The 20,857-nt window shown below is 42.0% G+C and overlaps 1 protein-coding gene across 2 annotated transcripts in view; it reads left to right on the top strand.

Annotated features, from left to right (window-relative positions):
• The window catches only part of LOC130295049 (coiled-coil domain-containing protein 170-like), a 74,942-nt gene that overhangs the window by 13,868 nt on the left and 40,217 nt on the right, over positions 1–20,857 (top strand). Inside the window, exons 3-4 of one of the 2 annotated variants that reach the window (XM_056545287.1) lie at positions 3,460–3,499; positions 19,419–19,532. In XM_056545287.1, coding sequence (XP_056401262.1) covers positions 3,460–3,499; positions 19,419–19,532 — 154 coding nt within the window. The remainder of the gene's footprint in view (positions 1–3,459; positions 3,500–19,418; positions 19,533–20,857) is intronic. The other variant, XM_056545288.1, reaches the window with a different exon arrangement.

Raw genomic sequence — 20,857 nt, 5'->3', positions numbered from 1 at the left:
CCTATGAAATTATATAGGAACTATATAATTTTGGGGCATAGTTTTACCAGCTCCTTTAAACTTGCACACAGAACATAGATCAGACCCAATCAGTTGTGTAGTTATAGGAGGTACAGGGATAGCAGTCGCACTCAAGCCTCTGTGTCTGGAGGGGCCCACAAGCCTTTTTGCCACATGTGAGTGGTCCTAGTGTCCGCTGGAACATTCAAATGTGCAAAATGTCCGGCCATGTTTTCCGGGCTGACATTCCATACGTTTTCGGCACTGTGAACAAGGCCTAAACAATCTCAGTGCACCTGTGGGGATGTATTACGTAATGTGATTTTATGTGCCTGGTTTTTCTTACTGAATGCTACAAAGAAAACACGTTCAACTCCTGGGAAGTATAAACAAAGATTTTGCTGAGTTTGAAGTCACTGTTTTTTGTTAGATAAAAGACGTAAGGTCAAGCAGGGCGATTATTTTGGAAAATAACCTGCAGAAAAAAGTGTTTCTCATACAGACCTGATGCTGAGCTATATAAACCCAAAACTGTAGTGGACAAGAATACATATCAAAGATAAACACAGAAGGATGCGCTAAATGTGAACTGCGCTTACCTAGGATGTTGGTACTGATAACCAAGTACAACAATGAAATTGCATGCGTAGAAAATGAAGGTCTCTGCAGCCACTCCATGCCAAGAAACAGCATAAGAACAACGATCCCTCCTCCAAAGCACACAGCAGGATGAATCAGGCGCTAAGACCAAATCAGGGTTAGGGGAATTTTATTACCCACAATGCAACGCATTTCACGGAGAATCTGCTTCCTCAGGCATGTAGGATAGGACTAAACAGAGGTTATATAGGGAATTTTTTTTACCCCCAAAAGGGACAAAAAATTTACCCTCTTTAGAATAGATAATATAATATGCGCACATCATTAAAAATAAATAATTTAAATTGTTATATACATAATACACAGAAAAGCATATGTTAAACAAGACATGCAACAATATAAAAAAAATAAGAATATATAGTATGTATAATTAATCAAATATTCTATAGAGGACATGGAATTTAGCGGGCATTTTCTATTGTTTCATTTAATTCATTCGGAAATAAAGTGACCAAAGTAAAAATCCAAAATTCTTCTCTACTATTTAACTTATGCAGTTTGGATTTTTACTTTGGTCACTTTATTTCCAGATGGATTAAATAAAATAGAAAATGCCCGCTAAATTCCATGTCCTCTAAAGAATATTTGATATAATTATATGTATTGTATATTATTTTTTATATTGTTGTATGTCTTGTTTTACATATGCTTTTCTTTGTATTATGTACCGAACAATTTTTAATTATTTATTTTTAATGATGTGTGCATATTGTATTATCTGTTCTAAAGATACCTGTAAAGGGTACATTTTTTTGTCCCTTTTAGGGGTAAAAAATTTCCCTATATAACCTCTGTGTTTAGTCCTATCCTACATGCCTGAGGAAATGTGTTGCATTGTGGGTAATACAATTCCCCATACCCTGATCTGGTCTCAGCACCTGATTCATCCCGCTGTGTGCTTTGGAGGAAGAATACCTATGAATCACAGTTCTTCACTAAAATACTCTAAAGTCAAAAGTTAGTGTTACTGTTATGTCTGAAAACATTCGACATGGCATAGAGACAAGTTAAAAGTTTTTTTCAGTGGGGGCTGGCTGCTGGGACCCCCAACTATCATTAGAACCAGCAGGAGAAGGGTGCTGCTGAGTGCTGTTTCTTTCCGCTGTCTCGCTCACATAGAAGATGGGTGTAAGACAGCAGGGAGAAATATCGCTCAGCTGTGTGCTTCTCCCACTGGTTGTAACAGTTGGTGCAGGTCCCAGCACCCAGACCCCCACCTATTACAAAACTTTAAACATGTCTCTATGACATGTCAAATATTTCTGAAATGACAATAACACTTTAAAATAATACGCAAAAATCCCATGGTGGTTAAATTTTTTTTATAAAAGTGATCAAACATTCAAGCAGAATGAAGTTAACACATTATTCATTCTTTTTACTGCACAATAAATGGCGTAAAAAGGGACATATTTATTTTTTTGCTACCATATTATAAAAGGTAAATTTAAAATATGAATACTCCAAATAGAAGAAAATAAAAGGTTTAAAGCTGTCTAAGCGCAGCGGGACAAAACAAAAAGGATTTCTTTATGTAAATCAAAATTGTCTTTGTCTCTTTAAGAGATAACCAGTCAATGCTTTGAAGAATATCTTAGTATTTAACTCATGGGAGTGTGGAAGGAAGTAGCTTACTTCCCCTCCAAAGTGGGTTACAAAAAAAATCAATACAGATATCAGTACGGATAGTACTGGCCTGTAGTATAAAAACATAGAAATAATGGGATGTTTAAAAACAAAATATAAGATTACATAGTCTTGTAATTATAGATGGAAAAGGCCACTCGTCCAACCTGCTTGGTGACTCTTGGTTGGCAACAGCTTGCATTGGACACATACTTCTCTACTCTGTAGCGTCCGGTATTTTTTTTGACGTATTTAAACCACAACAACTACATTACAAAAGGCTTGCCAGATCAGGAACAGACTACACAAAAACACATACTTTAATGGAATATGGTCAGGTGCAATATATATGACTGCCTAACAACACTTACTGTACAGGTGTATAGATAGGACTGCACTTTATCTTCTTCCTTTTTACTGCGTAGCCGTATATAATGCAAGCTTCTAGGCTTCTGTGGGCAATACCAAATATTTGCATTGGTAGATATTAAAGCTTTCTCTTTATGTTCCATTTTAATATAACTATAGGAGTGCAATAAGGGTGACATGGGCAGAGATGTAACATCTCTTAGTTCTTAGGCCCCAATGCAAAATGTGTAACGGTACCACCCTGGTCTTTGGTGTTAAGAAGTAGGGTATCTGAGTGGCTTCAGGCACCCTCTGGTCATGGGCCAGCTGGTCTGTCTAATAGCAGCAGTAAATGTGCTGAAACCCTCGCCAGTCTCTGCAAGTGCTAGAAGTGCTAGAAAAGAACCAAGTCACTTTGTCTCCTGGTGGCTTCACTTGACATTGGCTTTAAGTCCATGACTAATGATCAAGCTACCCAGAAATAGCCAACAGGAGTCAATTGGGAATGGCACTTTTCTATTGTCACTACCAGTTTATCAGTATAGGTTAGAGAGGAAGGCCCCTCTCTCATAGGACATTCCTTTCATATCCTAGTGGCATTTAACCTATATCTGTGAATAGACAACCACTTCATTAATATTCGATGGATGTCTAAGCTATTTAAGTTCACCTATGATAGGAAAAAACATATACACCTTATCTGTTCTACTGAACAAACAGACTGTAGGAGGTTTTTGACTCCCAGAATCACCTTTACATCAGAAAATGTTGTTTTTAGAACATTATGTACATGTACTTTGTAACTCACTGGTTCTTCTTTTCCAGGCACTACTATGACCTCATTGACAGCCCTGGAGAAGATAAGGTGAGACAATATTAAATGTATATACAGATATAGCCCAAAAGGTCATGCCAGGGGCATTTCAGATACATTAAGATTTATAATAAAAAGGCAAAGCCAGTATTATTGATCAAAATTAGATTGTATCTGGCAAACATGGAATATCTTCATAAAAGATGGATATGCTTGAAAGTAGTGGACCCATTTTTGCAGATTGAATACTGGAGCCTGTTTCCTTGTGTCAGTGATCTCAAACCTCCAAAGAATAATGAAGAGGCACTGGCATGGCATCAGTTAAAGGGGTACTCCAGTGGAAAACATTATTTTTTTTTTTTAATCAGCTGGTGCCAGAAAGTTAAACAGATTTGTAAATGACTTCTGTTAAAATACAGCTGCAGAGGAAATTCTTTTCTTTTTTAATTTATTTTTTGTCTTGTCCACAGTGCTCTCTGCTGACACCTCTGTCTGTTTCAGGAACTATCCAGAGCAGCAGAGGTTTGCAATGGGAATTCTCTCCTGCTCTGAATAGTTCCTGATATGGGCATCCGGTGTCACCAGAGAGCACTGTGGACAAGACAAAAAAGAAATTCAAAAAGAAAATAATTTCCTCTGTAGCATACAGCTGCTAAAAAGTACTGGAAGGGTAAAGATTTTTTTATAGAAGTAATTTACAAATCTATTTACCTTTCTGGCACCAGTTGATTTAAAAAAAAAAAAAAAGTTTTACACCGGAGTACCCCTTTAAGCTGTGTGCCCCTTCTCCACACTAAGGATGGACTAACTGTCTATCTTAGTATGCTCCTAAGATTAGAAAACACAGGGCACTCACTACTCTGTAATGCTTCAGTGTATGCTTTATTTCGTATCTCTTACATCAAGTGAAGACAGATGCTCGTGCAAGGGTGTCTCGATGGGCAACTGTGCCGTTTCGTGCTGGACTTGCGGGCCAGTTAAAGCCCAAGTCCTGCATGAAACGGCATCATTGCCTAGCGAGGCACCCTTGCACAAGCGTCTGTCTGCACTTGATGTAAGAGATCCGAAATAAAGCACTTACAGAGTGGTGAGTGCCCTGTGTTTTCTAATCTTGGGAGCGTACTTTGAATGGACTATCTGCATGTACAGTGAGCACAACCCATAGCACAGTGTTAGGATCCTGGTCAGGTGTTAGTGTCCGTATGCATGAAGTGCGTGAGCCCAGCAGTGCCAAGGTTCTTTTTTGAGATATTGTGGACTGCCTATCTTAAAGGGTACCTCTCATCAAAAAAACTTTTGATATGTTATAGATTAATGTATGCAGAATAACTTTACAATTGCATGTTATTAAAAAATATGCTTCTTTCTATTTAATTTTCCTTTTTGAAGAAATGACCACTAGGGGTCTCCCTACCAGTCCTGGCAGCAAGCATTTCAGACTCATGCTGGAGTCCTAAACACTACGAGCTGCCAGTCTGCTTTGTTCACAAAGGAGAACACTCAGAGCTGCCAGCCTGCTTTGTTCACAGCCTGTTTGGCTGTGAACAAATCAGGCTGGCAGCTTGAGTGTTTAGGACTCCAGCATGAGTCAGAAATGCTTGCTGACAGGACTGATCGGGAAAAATACAATAGAAAGAAGCATATTTTTCATTAACGTGCTATTGGAAAGTTATTCAACATTCATTAATCTAAAATATATCAAAAGTTTATTTGATGAGAGGTACCCTTTAATGTCTATCTATCCATCCATCTATACTGCACAGCAGTGGTGCAGTAAGTAAGAGTACCTACTACAAACTTAAAAGGGTATTCCGGTTTTGTAAAACTTATGCCTTATCCACAGGATAGGAAGTGTTTGATTGCAGGGGTCTAACCACTGGAGCCCCTCCCCCCCCCCCCATCTCCTGAACTGAGCCCTGTTTCTCCACCCTTGACTCACCAGTCACATCTTCCATTGATTGGCTGAGAGGCCTGTCACTCCTGTTTACCACAAGTGCCTCTCTGAAGGTAGGGATCGGAGCGCTCAGGGTAGAAGACACAACTGGGGAGTTAAGCAAGGACAAATTGGGCCCAGTTCAGGAGAACAAAGGGGGTCCCAATGGTTGGATGCCTCGCGATCAAACACTTATCCCCCTATCCTGTGGGGATACAGGGGATAATTTTTACAAAACCGGAGTTCCCCTTTAAGGCTACCTTTGAACGAAAATTTTGTTTTGCTTATTTTTTATGAATTTTTTTCTGTAGAAGAAAAAAAAACACCACCAAAAACTTCCCTGTCTTATTTTGTCCTCCTTTTTTTTTTTTTTTCTTATTACAAATCATGTGATTCTTTCATCATGTAAAATTCACCATTGATCTCAACAGGGAGTTAAGCTGAGCTCTCTCCCCTTTGGGAACTGAGCATTGATGACTGCGCAGTTAACAGTCAAGGCCCTTATTAGCATATGGAGTGCCAAAATGAACAGCACCAATAACTGGTGAACAGGGAGGACTGGGATAGGAAAACAGTGCGTGAATCTGTAGAATGGATTAGGAAAGCTCAAGTTTTTAGGTCCTCTTTAAGGCTAAGAACAGACAAACATTTTGTTTTGCATTTTTATAGCCAAAAAAAATTGTGACAAAAAACTGCCCCATAATTATTTTTTTTGTGTGGTGGTTTTCCCAAAAATAATGTGTATTGGTATAAGCATTTTTGTCTTTGGCATTTTATCCCCTTTGAGTCATATATCATGTTACTCAAGGATTCTTATTCATAATAGGGAAAAAAAAACATTACAAAAAAACCCCAGTGTCCATACATATCTATTTTCTTCTCAGAGAAGTCTATTGGTGGTAAATACGGCAAGATTTTAAGAAAAAATGCCATACCCTCAGTATGCTTCTATTTTTTTTAAAATGCCTCAGAGACGAAAAAAATGCCCCCCCAAAAAAATAAAAAAATAAACAAACACCACCACCATGGGGGTATGGCATTTCATGTTTCCATGTTGACTTTCAGCTTACATTTTGCCTCTGAGTTTTTAGCCCAGAAAAATACCAAGTATGGTGAGGTTTTCTTGGTCTATCTTTTAAAGAAAATTTAGCTTTCTAAATTCTGTGCTGAGCAAATGAATTTAAAAGGGCCATAAAGGAGGTACTCAAAGACCAGATATACAGTACAGACTATGGGGGAGATTTATCAAAACCTGTCTAGCGGAAAAGTTGCTGAGTCTCCCATAGCAACTAATCAGATCGCTTCTTTCATTTCTGAAACGGCCCCTGAAAAAATGAAAGAAGAGATCTGATTGGTTGCTATGGGAGACTCAGCAACTTTTCCTCTGGACAGGTATTGATAAATCTCCCCCTTTAAGCCTTAGGGTCTGTTTATACGGTGGAATTCCACCGTAATTTACTTCAAATTGATTTGAATGGGATTCTGCAGTCCCATTAAGACAGCAGAGTTTACACATTTCATCAAATTACAAGACTAGTCTTCTATTTTCCAGAATTCCATGGCGGAATCCTATTGAATTAAATGGGGCTTGAATTTCTGTGGATAACACAGAAGGCCGCTGAAATTCCGCCACAATTTTGGTGGAATTCGCAATTCCGTTTAGCAAGCTTTGCTCAACGGAATTTCTGTGGAGTTGTGGAATTCCACCGTATAAACATACCATTGTAATTGTTCACATTCGGCTTGAGGAAGTGCGCACAGCGGCTGCCCCTCCTCCATCCCACTCCCCCGCCTGTACCCCGTTTGATGTCACAGCTCCGTGAATAAAGAAGTACCTGCCTGGTGAGTGTTCCTCCATCTGTTTTCTTCTTCCTTATAATTGTTCAGTTTTCAAAGTTTCTGTAAAAAAGGCAAAAAAATTTATTCCTATAGATATTGGGGCACTATAACAGTGACCCCTGCTGGTAGGAAACTGGTTCTGCATGACTAAAATCCTTTTTTGTCAACATGTTTCATGACAACTCAGTGCGGTCAGGGCATTATGGGAGTTGTAGTTTTGCAACAGCTGTAGAGTCACAGGTTGGGAAAACTGTCCTAAAAAATATATATATTTTGCAATGGTTTGCGTTTCCTTATTCAAATTTAGGCATGTCGATGGGCCAATGTGGTCCCTTTTGAATGCCAAGACTAAAATGCCAATTTCACAATATAAATGGAAATAGCAATATATCCGGTTAAATTCCAATATGACAGGTGTATTTGAAAAAAAAGGTGAACAATAAGGGTTAAAATGTTTATTAAACATGTCTGACAGTAAATAGGTATATCCGCATATGTCGAGCACATTGTGATTGTTTTTGTGCATAATGAAAGACTTAGTTTTCAGTCGCAAAACGTGTTCAGTGTTTCGTCACTGGAGGGCGCTCATGTAATGCGATTAAAAATCAGAAGCAATCACAAGTGAAATATGGAGCATTCAGCAGTTCAAGGTTAAACGACGACCCAACTATGTCCAATAGTTAAGTATGGTGGATTATTGCAAAAATAAAAAAGAACATTTTCTACCCATTTAATCATGCAAGCACAAATTAAATTTAACGTGATCATCATTTTTCTTTTTATATGCTCCAGCTCAGCAGGGGAAAACACACACTGAACTTTCCCAATTATTGTCTATGGCAGCAGCGTGTGCCCTGGCATATGTTCATATCTTCGAGTGGTAAATGACTACAGTATACTTTTTAGGTCAGGTACACTTACCTAGCTCCGATATACTTGTTAGTCCAAATTATTTTAATTTATTGCAGTTCCCATAGGCCAGTAGTCTCCAAGCTGTGGAGCTCCAGCTATTGCAAAACTACAACGCCCAGCATGCCCGGACAGCCGTTGGCTGTCCGGGCATGCCGGACGTTGTAATTTTGCAACATCTAGAGGTCCACAGTTTGGAGACCACTGGCAAAGGCTATAGTTTACTACACAAAGACCATCTATCCACCTACCATATTCAGTTGGCAAAACCATCCAATGCAGAGATATAGAAGAATGGAGCACTCACCCGGTCTTGGCGTAAGAAAAACGTCTTTATCGTATCACGGTACGCTTAGCGTTCCATGACATGCGGAAGAGCGGACAGGAACAGGGAGGTGGGGGAATGGGATGGGCGACGGTCCGTATCGTGCAATCAGCGCTTCATCAGGCCCCTAGCTTAATTACACAGGAGGGGGTGTTTATAAAGACAAGGGGCGCCATCACCATAGTAACAATGTAAACAACAATGGGGGGCATTTACTAAGGGGTTTAGTAATTTTTTTCTGACTATTTTTGGCGCAAAATTGTCGCAATTGCGCCTACCCTATAAATTGTGCGACTTTCCCTAGCAAGAGCTAGAAAGTAGAAAAAAAATTTCCCGCTTAATTTACGCAAGTTTTCAGTTTTTACTTGCAGTGGTCAGGAATTTATTAACTGAGACAGTCGCAGTTGCGCAATAAACTGTCGCAACGGCCATAAAAATTGACTAAATTTACTCCAGCTCCAACATGGAGCAGGAAAAGCTACTGCCGCCCGGGCTCCGACATACTTTCTCCGCGCTACCCTCACTGCGCTACCGGGACACTACAGTGATTTATATCCCCCCCTCTCACCTGCCAGCGCCACACAACTCCCATCTGTCTGCTGTTGCAAGACTACAAGTCCCAGCATGGCCTTACAGTGAGGACATGCTGGGAGTTGTAGTCTTGTAGCAGCGGGAGCTGAGCGGCGCGGGCGGGAGACAAGGGGAGAGGGAGGGGGGGGGGGGGTAGCGGGGAGGCCGTATGAGGAGCCCGGGCGGGAGACAAGGGGGGTAGCGGGGAGACTGTATGAGGAGCCCGGGCGGCTGCACTGTAATGTCAGCCCGGGCTCCTGCCCTGAGAGCCATAGGCTTTGGCTGTCAGGGCATGCTGGGTGTTGTAGTTTTGCAACAGCTGGAGGGCCACAGTTTGCAGACCACTGGTGTGTGGTCTGTAAACTGTAGTCCTCCAGCTGTTGCAAAACTAAACAGCTGAAGGGGACCGGCGAAGAAGTTCACTTACCCTTCCGAGGCTCCAGCGACGATCGCTGACGGAGATCGTCGCGCGGCAGTGTCGTGCAGCGCTGGATCCTACGGAAGCCGGTAAGTTGCGCAAGCTTCCCAACCAGGGTGCCTCCAAATGTTGCAAGACTACAACTCCCAGCATGCCTGGACACCCTTTGGCTGTCCGGGCATGCTGGGAGTTGTAGTTTTGCAACAGCTGGAGGCACCCTTGTTGGGAAACACTGGCCTAAAACAGTGTTTCCCAACCAGGGTGCCTCCAGATGTTACAAGACTACAACTCCCAGCATGCCTGGACACCCTTTGGCTGTCCGGGCATGCTGGGAGTTGTAGTTTTGCAACAGCTGGAGGCACCCTTGTTGGGAAACACTGGCCTAAAACAGTGTTTCCCAACCAGGGTGCCTCCAGATGTTGCAAGACTACAACTCCCAGCATGCCTGGACAGCCATTGGCTGTCCAGGCATGCTGGGAGTTGTAGTTTTGCAACAGCTGGAGGGCCACAGTTTGCAGACCACTGGTTTGTGGTCTGTAAACTGTAGTCCTCCAGCTGTTGCAAAACTAAACAGCTGAAGGGGACCGGCGAATAAGTTCACTTACCCTTCCGAGGCTCCAGCGACGATTGCTGTCGGAGATCGTCGCGCGGCAGTGTCGCGCGGCAGTGTCGCGCGGCAGTGTCGTGCAGCGCTGGATCCTACGGAAGCCGGTAAGTTGCGCAGGCTTCCCAACCAGGGTGCCTCCAGTTGTTGCAAGACTACAACTCACAGCATGCCTGGACAGCCTTTGGCTGTCCAGGCATGCTGGGAGTTGTAGTTTAGCAACAGCTGGAGGCACCCTGGTTGGGAAACACTGGCCTAAAACAGTTGGGAAACACTGGCCTAAAACAGTCACCCTGGTTGGGAAACACTGTTTTAGGCCAGTGTTTCCCAACCAGGGTGCCTCCAGATGTTGCAAGACTACAACTCCCAGCATGCCTGGACAGCCTTTGACTGTCCAGGCATGCTGGGGCTTGTAGTTTTGCAACATCTGGAGGCACCCTGGTTGGGAAACACTGTTTTAGGCCAGTGTTTCCCAGCCAGGTTGCCTCCAGATGTTGCAAAACTACAACTCCCAGCATGCCTAGACAGCCTTTGACTGTCCAGGCATGCTGGGACTTGTAGTTTTGCAACATCTGGAGGCACCCTGGTTGGGAAACACTGTTTTAGGCCAGTGTTTCCCAGCCAGGTTGCCTCCAGATGTTGCAAAACTACAACTCCCAGCATGCCTAGACAGCCTTTGACTGTCCAGGCATGCTGGGACTTGTAGTTTTGCAACATCTGGAGGCACCTTGGTTGGGAAACACTGTTTTAGGCCAGTGTTTCCCAGCCAGGTTGCCTCCAGATGTTGCAAAACTACAACTCCCAGCATGCCTAGACAGCCTTTGACTGTCCAGGCATGCTGGGGCTTGTAGTTTTGCAACATCTGGAGGCACCCTGGTTGTGAAACACTGTTTTAGGCCAGTGTTTCCCAGCCAGGTTGCCTCCAGATGTTGCAAAACTACAACTCCCAGCATGCCTAGACAGCCTTTGACTGTCCAGGCATGCTGGGGCTTGTAGTTTTGCAACATCTGGAGGCACCCTGGCTGGGAAACACTGGCCTAAAACAGTGTTTTCCAACCAGGGTGCCTCCAGATGTTGCAAAACTACAAGTCCCAGGTTGGGAAACACTGTGCCCGGCCTCCGCCCCACCTTACTGTAAGGGCATGCTGGGAGTTGTAGTCCTGCAGCTGGGGGCAGGGGACAAGCTTGTCACTTGCCCACACATCTCCTGCACCACACAACTACAACTCCCAGCATGTCCTTACTGTAAGGGCATGCTGGCAGTTGTAGTCATGCGGGGCGGGAGATGTGTGAGCAGGTGATAATAAATGTACTAACCCATTTTTTTTGTTTTCTTCTCATTTCAGATCCGTTTATCCTGTGGACTCCTTCGGATTCGGTGGACTACTTCAATGACCAGCGTTTTTCTTTGTTTGATTTTAATAAAATGGTTAACGAGGGCTTGTGGGGGAGTGTTTTTTGTAATAAAAATTTTTTAAAACCTGTTGTGTTTTTTTCTTACTTTACTAGACAGGCTTAGTAGTGGAAGCTGTCTTATAGACAGAGTCCATTACTAACCTGGGCTTAGCGCTAGCCACAAAAACAGCTAGCGCTAACCCCCTATTATTACCCCGGTACCCAACGCCACAGGGGTGCCGGGAAGAGCCGGTACCAACAGGCCTGGAGCGTCAAAAATGGCGCTCCTGGGCCTAGGCGGTAACAGGCTGGCGTTATTTAGGCTGGGGAGGGCCAGTAACAATGGTCCTCGCCCACCCTGGGAACGTCAGGCTGTTACTGTTTGGTTGGTATTTGGCTGAGAATGAAAATAGGGGGGACCCTATGCGTTTTTTTTTTTAAATAAATAATTAAATATATTAAAAAAATGCATAGGGTCCCCCTATTTTTATTCTCAACCAAATACCAACCAAACAGTAACAGCCTGACGTTACCAGGGTGGGCGAGGACCATTGTTACTGGCCCTCCCCAACCTAAATAACGCCAGCCTGTTACCGCCTAGGCCCAGGAGCGCCATTTTTGACGCTCCGGGCCTGTTGGTACCGGCTCTTCCCGGCACCCCTGTGGTGTTGGGTACCGGGGTAATAATTGGGGGTTAGCGCTAGCTGTTTTTGTGGCTAACGCTAAGCCTGGCTTAGTAATGGACTCAGTCTATAAGACAGCTTCCACTACTAAGCCTGTCTAGTAAAGTAAAATAAAAATAAAACACAACAGGTTTTAAAAAAAATTTATTACAAAAAACACTCCCCCACAAGCCCTCGTTAACCATTTTATTAACATCAAGCAAAGAAAAACGCTGGTCATCGAAGTAGTCCACCGAATCCGAAGGAGTCCACAGGATACACAGATCTGTAGAAGAAGTAACCAAAAAAAAAAAAAAAGTGTAAGTACATTTAGGGAGAAAAAAACTGTGTTAAAAAAATGTAATAAACACACACACACACACACACTAAACGCCGTTTACCACTTCTGAGCCATGACTACAATTTACAGTGATCCCTCAACTTACCATGGCCTCAACATACAATAGTTTCAACATACAATGGTCTTTTCTGGACCATCGTAAGTTGAAACCAGACTCAACATACAATGCTACAGACAGTCCAGATCTGTAAAACGTGTCAATGGCTGGAAGAACCAACCAATCAAAATGGGCATTCACTGGTAAAACCCCTGTATTACTGAAGTGTATGCACTGACTGGTGTCTGGTATTACATGTTCTGTACACTTTACCTGTATCAGGGTTAGCTGCTCTTTTGGACACCAGGTGAGGGCGACTCCATTACTTGTTTGGGACATTGCCTGTACTTTACAGGACCCCTGAAGAAGCTCCTGTCCTCTACATAGACCAGTGTTTGCCAAGCAGGGTGGCCCCATCTTTTGCAAAACTACAACTCCCAGCATGCCCGGACAGCCTTTGGCTGTCCAGGCATGCTGGGAGTTATAGTTTTGCAACAGCTGGAGGCTCCCTGCTTGGGAAACACTGACATAGACAGTGATTTACAGCTCCCAGCAGATCTTTATTACTTTTATATGTAAGGATTTGCTTTATCTATATTAGTTATCTACTTATTTTTCTTTGTCACTTTTTCCTATTTTGGATGACATTTTGGTGCCTTTAGAACCAATTACCACGTTTCCATAGAGTTATGGTCTCAACATACAATGGTTTCAACTTACAATGGTTTTCCTGGAACCAATTAATATTGTAACTTGAGGGACCACTGTAGTTATTGAATTATTTAGATGTGGTGAAAAAGCTAAAAAAAAACTCAAAAACAAAAGATCCAGAAGGAAACCGGCAGCCAAACCTATTCAGACAGCAGGAAAAAGGAACGGACTATTTTTTTCTACTACATGAAGTAAATTTCCCACTTTTGCCTATGTGTGCCAAATTTATTAATGCCGTGCAACAATTTAGTAAATTTGTCGCACATAGTCAAAAATGAAGTAGAAAAAAACAGGGTAAAAACCAGACTACATAGTAAAAGATTAGTAAATGCCCCTCTATGTATACAAAAGAAAAAAAATGCTTTAAAAAAAAAAAAAACAAGCTCCTTTATGTGTGAATCACTGAACAGAACTGCAGGGCATTAATTGTAATTTTTATCATTCCTTTCATTTAGCCCGAGACCTTCTGTAGCATATAATCTAGATATCCATATTGCTGCTTTGGTAAGTAATTGCTGATGTCTGTTCTCTTTAGTAGCTGACTGTTCGATCCTTTCTATAGCAGCAATCTTGATTGATTTGGGGGAGCCATCATGAAATTCTGTGACGTGTGAGATAAATTTCATTGCTCCCACTGCGGTTTTTAAAGACCTAAAATGTTCTCTTATCCGATGGAATAGTGGGTGTATTGTTTTCCCAACGTAAAAATATCCACAGTCACAGAAGATGGCATACACCACAAAATCTCATCTGCATGTGATAAATTGCTTTATTTTGACGCTGTAACCTAATAATTGGAGTTCCTTGGATTTAGAATTGTGATTACAGAAGGAGCACGACCCACAGGTATAATTTCCAATTTTTCTTTTTCCTTTTTTTTGCGTCTGTTTCTTAACATAATCCCCTATGCTCGTGCTCTTCCTGTAAGTCACAATGAGGTTATTAACAGTGAACTCTGAAAGATCTTTATCTTGCTGTAAGATATAGCAATTATTTGTTATGGCCTCCCTGATCGTCTCATTCATAGGGGTGTAAGAAAAACAAAAGTAAATCTATTGGTGATCTTTTTTGGTTTGGTTTTTAGTAACTCCCTACGTTCAATTTTGTCTGCTCTTTCCCTTGCATCTTTTTAAAATATTTTTTCTGGATAACCTCGATTTCGGAGTCTTCTCTCTAAGACTGTGACTTGTTTCTGATAATTATTTTCATCATTATTGATACTTTTGAGAGGAATCATTTGACTAAAAGGGATACTGTTCCTGACCAATACATCAAGGAACTCCAATTCCGTTCCTCCAAAATGTGACATGAACGACATATAGGGCTGGGCTCTATACCGATTCATACCGAATACCGAAATTTTTGTCCTGCGCGATATGAATTTTTCCCCATACTGCAATACCAGTTTGGCCCCTCCCCCTCGGGAATGAATGAATTATCAGCCCAGCGCTGTGCTGTCCCCATCGAGGAACTAATCATAGTGACCCGCGAGCGCTGCGCTGTCCCCATCGGTGTAAATACTCACATATCACCCGCAAGCGCTGCCCTCCTTGTCCTCCTGTGTGTTGCGGGCCGCCGTCGCTGACACACTATAGCCGTATCCCTATGCCCGGCTGCAAAAGGTAAACAAAATAAACTTTAACTCAACTTCCCCGTCGGTCCGGACCAGCTTCCTGGGAAGGGAACATTGGACAGCCATCAGTCTATCACCGGCCGCAACGATGTTCTGCCTCGGCTGGTGATAGGTTAAGCGCACTGTCATGTAAGAAGCCAGCTTTTTACATGACAGTGGGCTCAGTCTATCGCCGGCCGAGGCGGAAAATCGCTGTGGCTGATGATAGGCTGTCGGCTCTCCGACGTTCCGGTCCCCAGGAAGAGCGTAAGGCCGACGTAGGAACAGGTGGTAAAGTTTATTTTTGTTTACCTTTTGCCTCCCGGGCAAATGAATACAGCTATAGAGTGTCAGCGACGGCGGCCCGCAACACACAGGAGGACAAGTAGGGCAGCGCTTGTGGGCGACGTGAGTAATACCCCGATGGGGACAGAGCAGCGCTGGGCTGATAATTAATTTGGGGGCAGGGGGGGGGGGAGGGAAATACCGTTATATACCGTAGAACCGCCATAAGTTACAAAAATACAGTAATACACATATTTGGTCATACCGCCCAGCCCTAACGACGTATTCACCGCGTTGGCTGCATTAAAAAAATTAACAAATTAGTCAAGCTGTATTTCACTGCCACTCCAGATGATGAAAATGCTGTCCACATAACGCCATATTGCTGTGATGTATTTGACATATGGATTCATGGAAGTAGAAATGTATTCCCTTTCAAAAATGGCTAAAAAAATATTTGTGAATGCGCAAGATCTGGGAGTCCCTATCGCCTTGCCATTCGTTTGCTTGTACCAGGTGTTATTGTACTGAAAGGAGTTATTCTTCAAAATAAATTCCACTGCTCCAACGACAAACTTGGCAACTTCGGGAGGCCAAGAACTCCTCTACGTCAATAGATGGCAGCTTAATCGAACTGCCATTCCAGACCTTCCAGGGCCACAATGAGGTCTCCGGTGTCACGTATATAGGTAGGTATTTACTGCAAGACAGGGGAGAAAAGTCAGTCGACATAACTGGATAAAAACTCAGTGGGGCTTCCTATGCCCGCCACTATAGGGCGACCTGGGGGGGGGGGTCATGCGATTTTTTTATGCATTTTGGGTAGAATATACCAACGAGCATTTTTTGGGGAGAAGTTTTTCAGCTTTCTGTGTTTATAGAATCCCATTCTCTGTGTTTACCCTAAGAACGTAATTTGTTCATTATTCTAGGTGTGGAATCATAAGTCAACTTTTCATATACCTTAGGGTCACTAAGCTGTGTGTTAGCTTCTGCTTGATAATGCTCTTTATACCACACAACTATAGCGCCCCCCCCCTCTTCGTCTGATTTGGAGATGATGATGTCTTCATTACTGGTTAGCCAATCTAGAGCTTTTTTTCTCTTTTCTAGTGAAATTGTGTTTTTGTTGAGGATATAAAAAGGGCTTTCATATCCCTGCAGACCCCCTAATGGAAGAGATCTATACCCCCCCTGGAGTGGTAGTGGTGTTAAATCTAGAGGCATTTCCTCTAGTGAACCTGTTATGTTCTATATTCTTTATGGGCCCCATTGGCTGGTCTGTGGCTAGCTCTATATGATCTCTGAGGGTTTCTACTTCTGTCTCTTCTAAACCTTTTATCGGGGTAAACCCTAAGGGACTAATGGTACATTGCTGTTCCCCTTCCCTATTACTCTTTGTGTTGCTAATATTTTTAGTATTAGATGTAGCAAAAAATGTCTTTAAATTGAATTTTCTAATGTTTTATATAACTTTTAACCCAAAATGTAGTCCTTTATTGATGACTGATACACGGTCAGGACTAAGTTTCAAGTCTGTAAGGTTGACAACAAGGGTTTCTGTTTCTATTGTTGCAATGTCAATTTTCCTCTTCTTTTTTCTTTGCGGTATTCCTCTTTCTCCTGCTGCCCCGACAGAGCTTTCTCCTAAAGGGGTTGCCGGGCCTTGGTTTGGCGCTGTAGAGGTGATCACTTCTGACAGGGCATCATCAGAGGTACTCGATCCAGATTTAACCCCACTGCCACTCCAGGGGGCTATAGATCTCTTCCATCGGGAGGTCTGCAGGGATGTAAAAGCCCTTATATATCCTTAACCAAAACACAATATAACTAGAAAAGAGAAAAAGCTCTAGATTGGCTAACCAGTAATGAAGACATAATCATCTCCAAATCAGACGAAGGGGGGGGGGGGGGGGCTATAGTTGTGTGCTATAAAGAGCATTATCAAGCAGAAGCTAACACACAGCTTAGTGACCCTAAGGTATATGAAAAGTTGACTTATGATCCCACACCTAGAATAATGAACAAATTACGTTCTTTTCTTAGGGTACACACAGAGAAGGGCATTCTATCAACACAGACAGCTGAAAAACTTCTCCCCCCTCTCCCCAAAAAATGCTTGTTGGTATATTCTACCCAAAGGGCATAAAAATCGCATGACACCCTTCCCCCCCCCCCCGGGTCGCCCTGTAGTGACGGGCATTGGAAGCCACACTGAGTTTTTATCCAGTTATGCTGACTGGCTTGTCTCCCCTGTCTTGCAGCAAATACCTACCTATTTGCGCAACACCTCATTGTGGCCCTGGAAGGTCTGGAATTGCAGTCCAATTATAAGCTGGCATCTATTGACGTCGAGAGCCTGTATACCTGCATCCCTTGGAATAGGGGTATACAGGCTCTAAGGGAGTTCTTGGCCTGCAAAGATAAGTCTCCCGAGGTTGTCAAGTTTGTTGCTGGAGTAGTGGAATTTATTTTGAAGAATAACAACTTTCATTACAATAACACCTGGTACAAGCAAACAAATGGCACGGCGATGGGGACTCCCATCTCCTGCGCATTCACAAATATTTTTTTAGCCATTTATGAAAGGGAATACATTTTTACTTCCATGAATTTATATGTCAAATACATCAAAGCAATATGGCGTTACGTGGATGACATTTTCCTCATCTGGAGTGGCAGTGAAATACAGTTTGACTAATTTGTTAATTTTTTGAATACAGCCAACACGGTGAATATGTCGTTCACGTCACATTTTGGAGGAATGGAATTGGAGTTCCTTGATGTATTGGTCAGAATTGAGTAATCACAATGGTACAGAAAACCCACTGAGAAAAATGCCTTATTACACTACAGCTCATCCCACACCAGATACACCAGGAACAGTATCCCTTTTAGTCAAATGATTCGTCTCAAAGAATCAATAATGATGAAAATAATTATCAGAAACAAGTCACAGACTCATAGAGAAGACTCCGAAATCGATGTTATGCAGAAAAAATATAAAAAAATGCAAGGAAAGGGGAGACAAAATTGAACGTAGGGAGTTACTAAAAACCAAACCAAAAAAGATCACCAATAGATTTACTTTTGTTTTCCCGAACACCCCTATGAATGAGATGATCAGGAAGGCCATAACAAATAATTGCTATATCTTACAGTGGGATAAAAATCTTTCAGAGTTCACTGTTAATAACCTCATTGTGACTTACAGGAAGAGCACGACCATAGAGGATTATATAAAGAAGCAGACACCAAAAAATGGAAGAAAAAAAATGCAGTGGCTGTCTGAATATAGACCTATTGGAAATTATACCTGTGGTCGTGCTCCTTCTGTAATCACAAATCTAAATCCAAAGAACTGCAATTATTAGGTTACAGCGTCAAAATAAAGCAATTTATCACATGCAGATCAGATTTTGGGGTGTATGCCATCTTCTGTGACTGTGGATATTTTTACGTTGGGAAAACAATACGCCCACTATTCCATCGGATAAGAGAACATTTTAGGTCTTTAAAAACCGCAGTGGGAGCATTGAAATTTATCTCACATGTCACAGAATTTCATGATGGCTCCCCCAAATCACTCAAGATTGCTGCTATAGAAAGGATCGAACAGTTTACTAAAGAGAACAGACATCAGCAATTACTTACCAAAGCAGCTATATGGATATCTAGATTATATGCTACAGAAGGTCTCAGGTTAAAAGAAGGAATGAAAAAAAATGACAATTAATGTCCTGCAGTTCTGTTCAGTGATTCACACATAAGGAGCTTGTTGTTTTAAAAGCATTTTTTTAGTTTGTATACATTTTGTTGTTTACATTGTTACTATGGTGATGGCGCACCATGTCTTATAAATCACCCCCTCCTGTGTAATTAAGCTAGGGGCCTGACGAAGCGCTGATTGCACGATACGGACAGTCGCCCATCCCACTCCCCCACCTCCCTGTTCCTGTCCGCTCTTCCGCATGTCATGGAACGCTAAGCATTCCTTGATAGAATAAAGAAGTTTTTCTTACGCCAAGACCGGGTGAGTGCTCCATTCTTCTATATCTCTGCATTTGATGTATCTTCTACTCTACATTTGAGCACCTGAATGTCCCTTAGCTAGGAGTACAGTTACGCATTCAGTGCTGGGTATATTCTTCTGTGGACTGGTTCTAAAACCATATCAACCTTTTTTCTTGTAAAATTGCTCTTGTATACTAATAAATACATTTTTATATTCTGAACAGTGAAATCTCATCCAGTGGTTGCAGTGTCATAAGTATATTAATGTACTTCTTTATATATTCTCCATTTTGAGGCTACTTATAACTCTGGGATAAGAGATCAGTTACTTACCTACAAACTCACTGCCGAGTCCACACAGAGTGAATATGCCGCCCTGTTGGTGAAGAACACTGGTTTACAAGCAGAGGTGAGGTCCATTTATTAAATGTTCAAATTAAAGGAGTACTTCGGCGAAAATTAATTTATCCCCTCAACCTGTAGACAGAATGCGCTCTATTAATTTCTAATAAAAAAAATGAAGTCACTTGTACAAAACATTATTGTAATTACTTTCGCACAAAACACCTTCTTCTGGAAGTGGCCTAATCTTAAAGGGGTACTCCTGTGGAAACCTTTACATTTTTTTTTTAAATGAACTGGTGCCAGAAAGTTGAACAGATTTTTAAATTACTTGTATTAAAAAATCTTTATCCTTCCAGTACTTATTAGCTGCTGTATGCTACAGAGGAAATTCTTTGCTTTTTGAATTTCTTTTTTGTCTTGTCCACAGTGCTCTCTGCTGACACCTCTGTCCGTGTCAGGAACTGTCCAGAGCAGCATAGGTTTGCTATGAGGATTTTCTCCTGCTCTGGACAGTTCCTGATATGGGCATCAGGTGTCAGCAGAGAGGACTGTGGACAAGACAAAAATGAAATTCAAAACGCAAAGAATTTCCTCTGTAGCATACAGCTGCTAAAAAGTACTGAAAATAAAGATTTTTAAATAGACGTAATTTACAAATTTGTTTAACTTTCTGGCACCAGTTGATTTAAAAAAATATATAAATGTTTCTCGCCGGAGTAAGACTCCATGTCATGTGACCACATCACTTGAAAAGTCACGTGACCGACATCACATAAAGCCGCGACTGCCGGGGCCACCATGCCCCTCCATATAGTTCTATGGGAGAACCGTTCTGCAATCTTCGGTTCTCCCATAGAGCAATATGGAGGGGGTGTGGTTGCCTCTGTTTTGGGCGGGGGGCATGACGCGTTCATGTGCTAGCGCACCCGGGCTCCAAACAGGAGATTGCACATTTGATAAACATTTGCACATTTATCAAAGCATTTAGTAGTTTTTTTTTTGCTTAAAATTGTCGCAAAAAAGTCGCACGTGCGACTACGCTCTTTTTTTTCTGTGACTTTTTGTATGTTCAGTGTCCAAAGCAAAAAGTGATTTTTGACTTGCAGTGGTCAGAGATTTATCAAGTGCGAAAGTCGCAAAAAAAAGTCGCATCGCATGAAAAAACCTACTAAATTTACTCCAGCTCAGACATGGAGCAGAAAAAGCCACTACCAAAGCAAAAAAAGAAAAAGTGCTTAAGTGAACGAAATTTATCAACAGGCTGAAAGCAATTGATAAATAAGTCGCACATAAGCACAAAAATAGTAAGAAAAAAATAACTAAAAAAAAGGAATACATAAGCAAACATTGATAAATGTCCCCCCATGTCTGTATGTTCCTCACAGCCTT

This window comes from Hyla sarda, chromosome 11 (assembly GCF_029499605.1).
Source record: "Hyla sarda isolate aHylSar1 chromosome 11, aHylSar1.hap1, whole genome shotgun sequence".
In the NCBI taxonomy this organism is placed as follows: Eukaryota; Metazoa; Chordata; class Amphibia; order Anura; family Hylidae; genus Hyla; species Hyla sarda.
The sequence above is the reverse complement of the archived record's forward strand: the minus strand, read 5'-3'. Positions and strand labels throughout refer to the sequence as shown.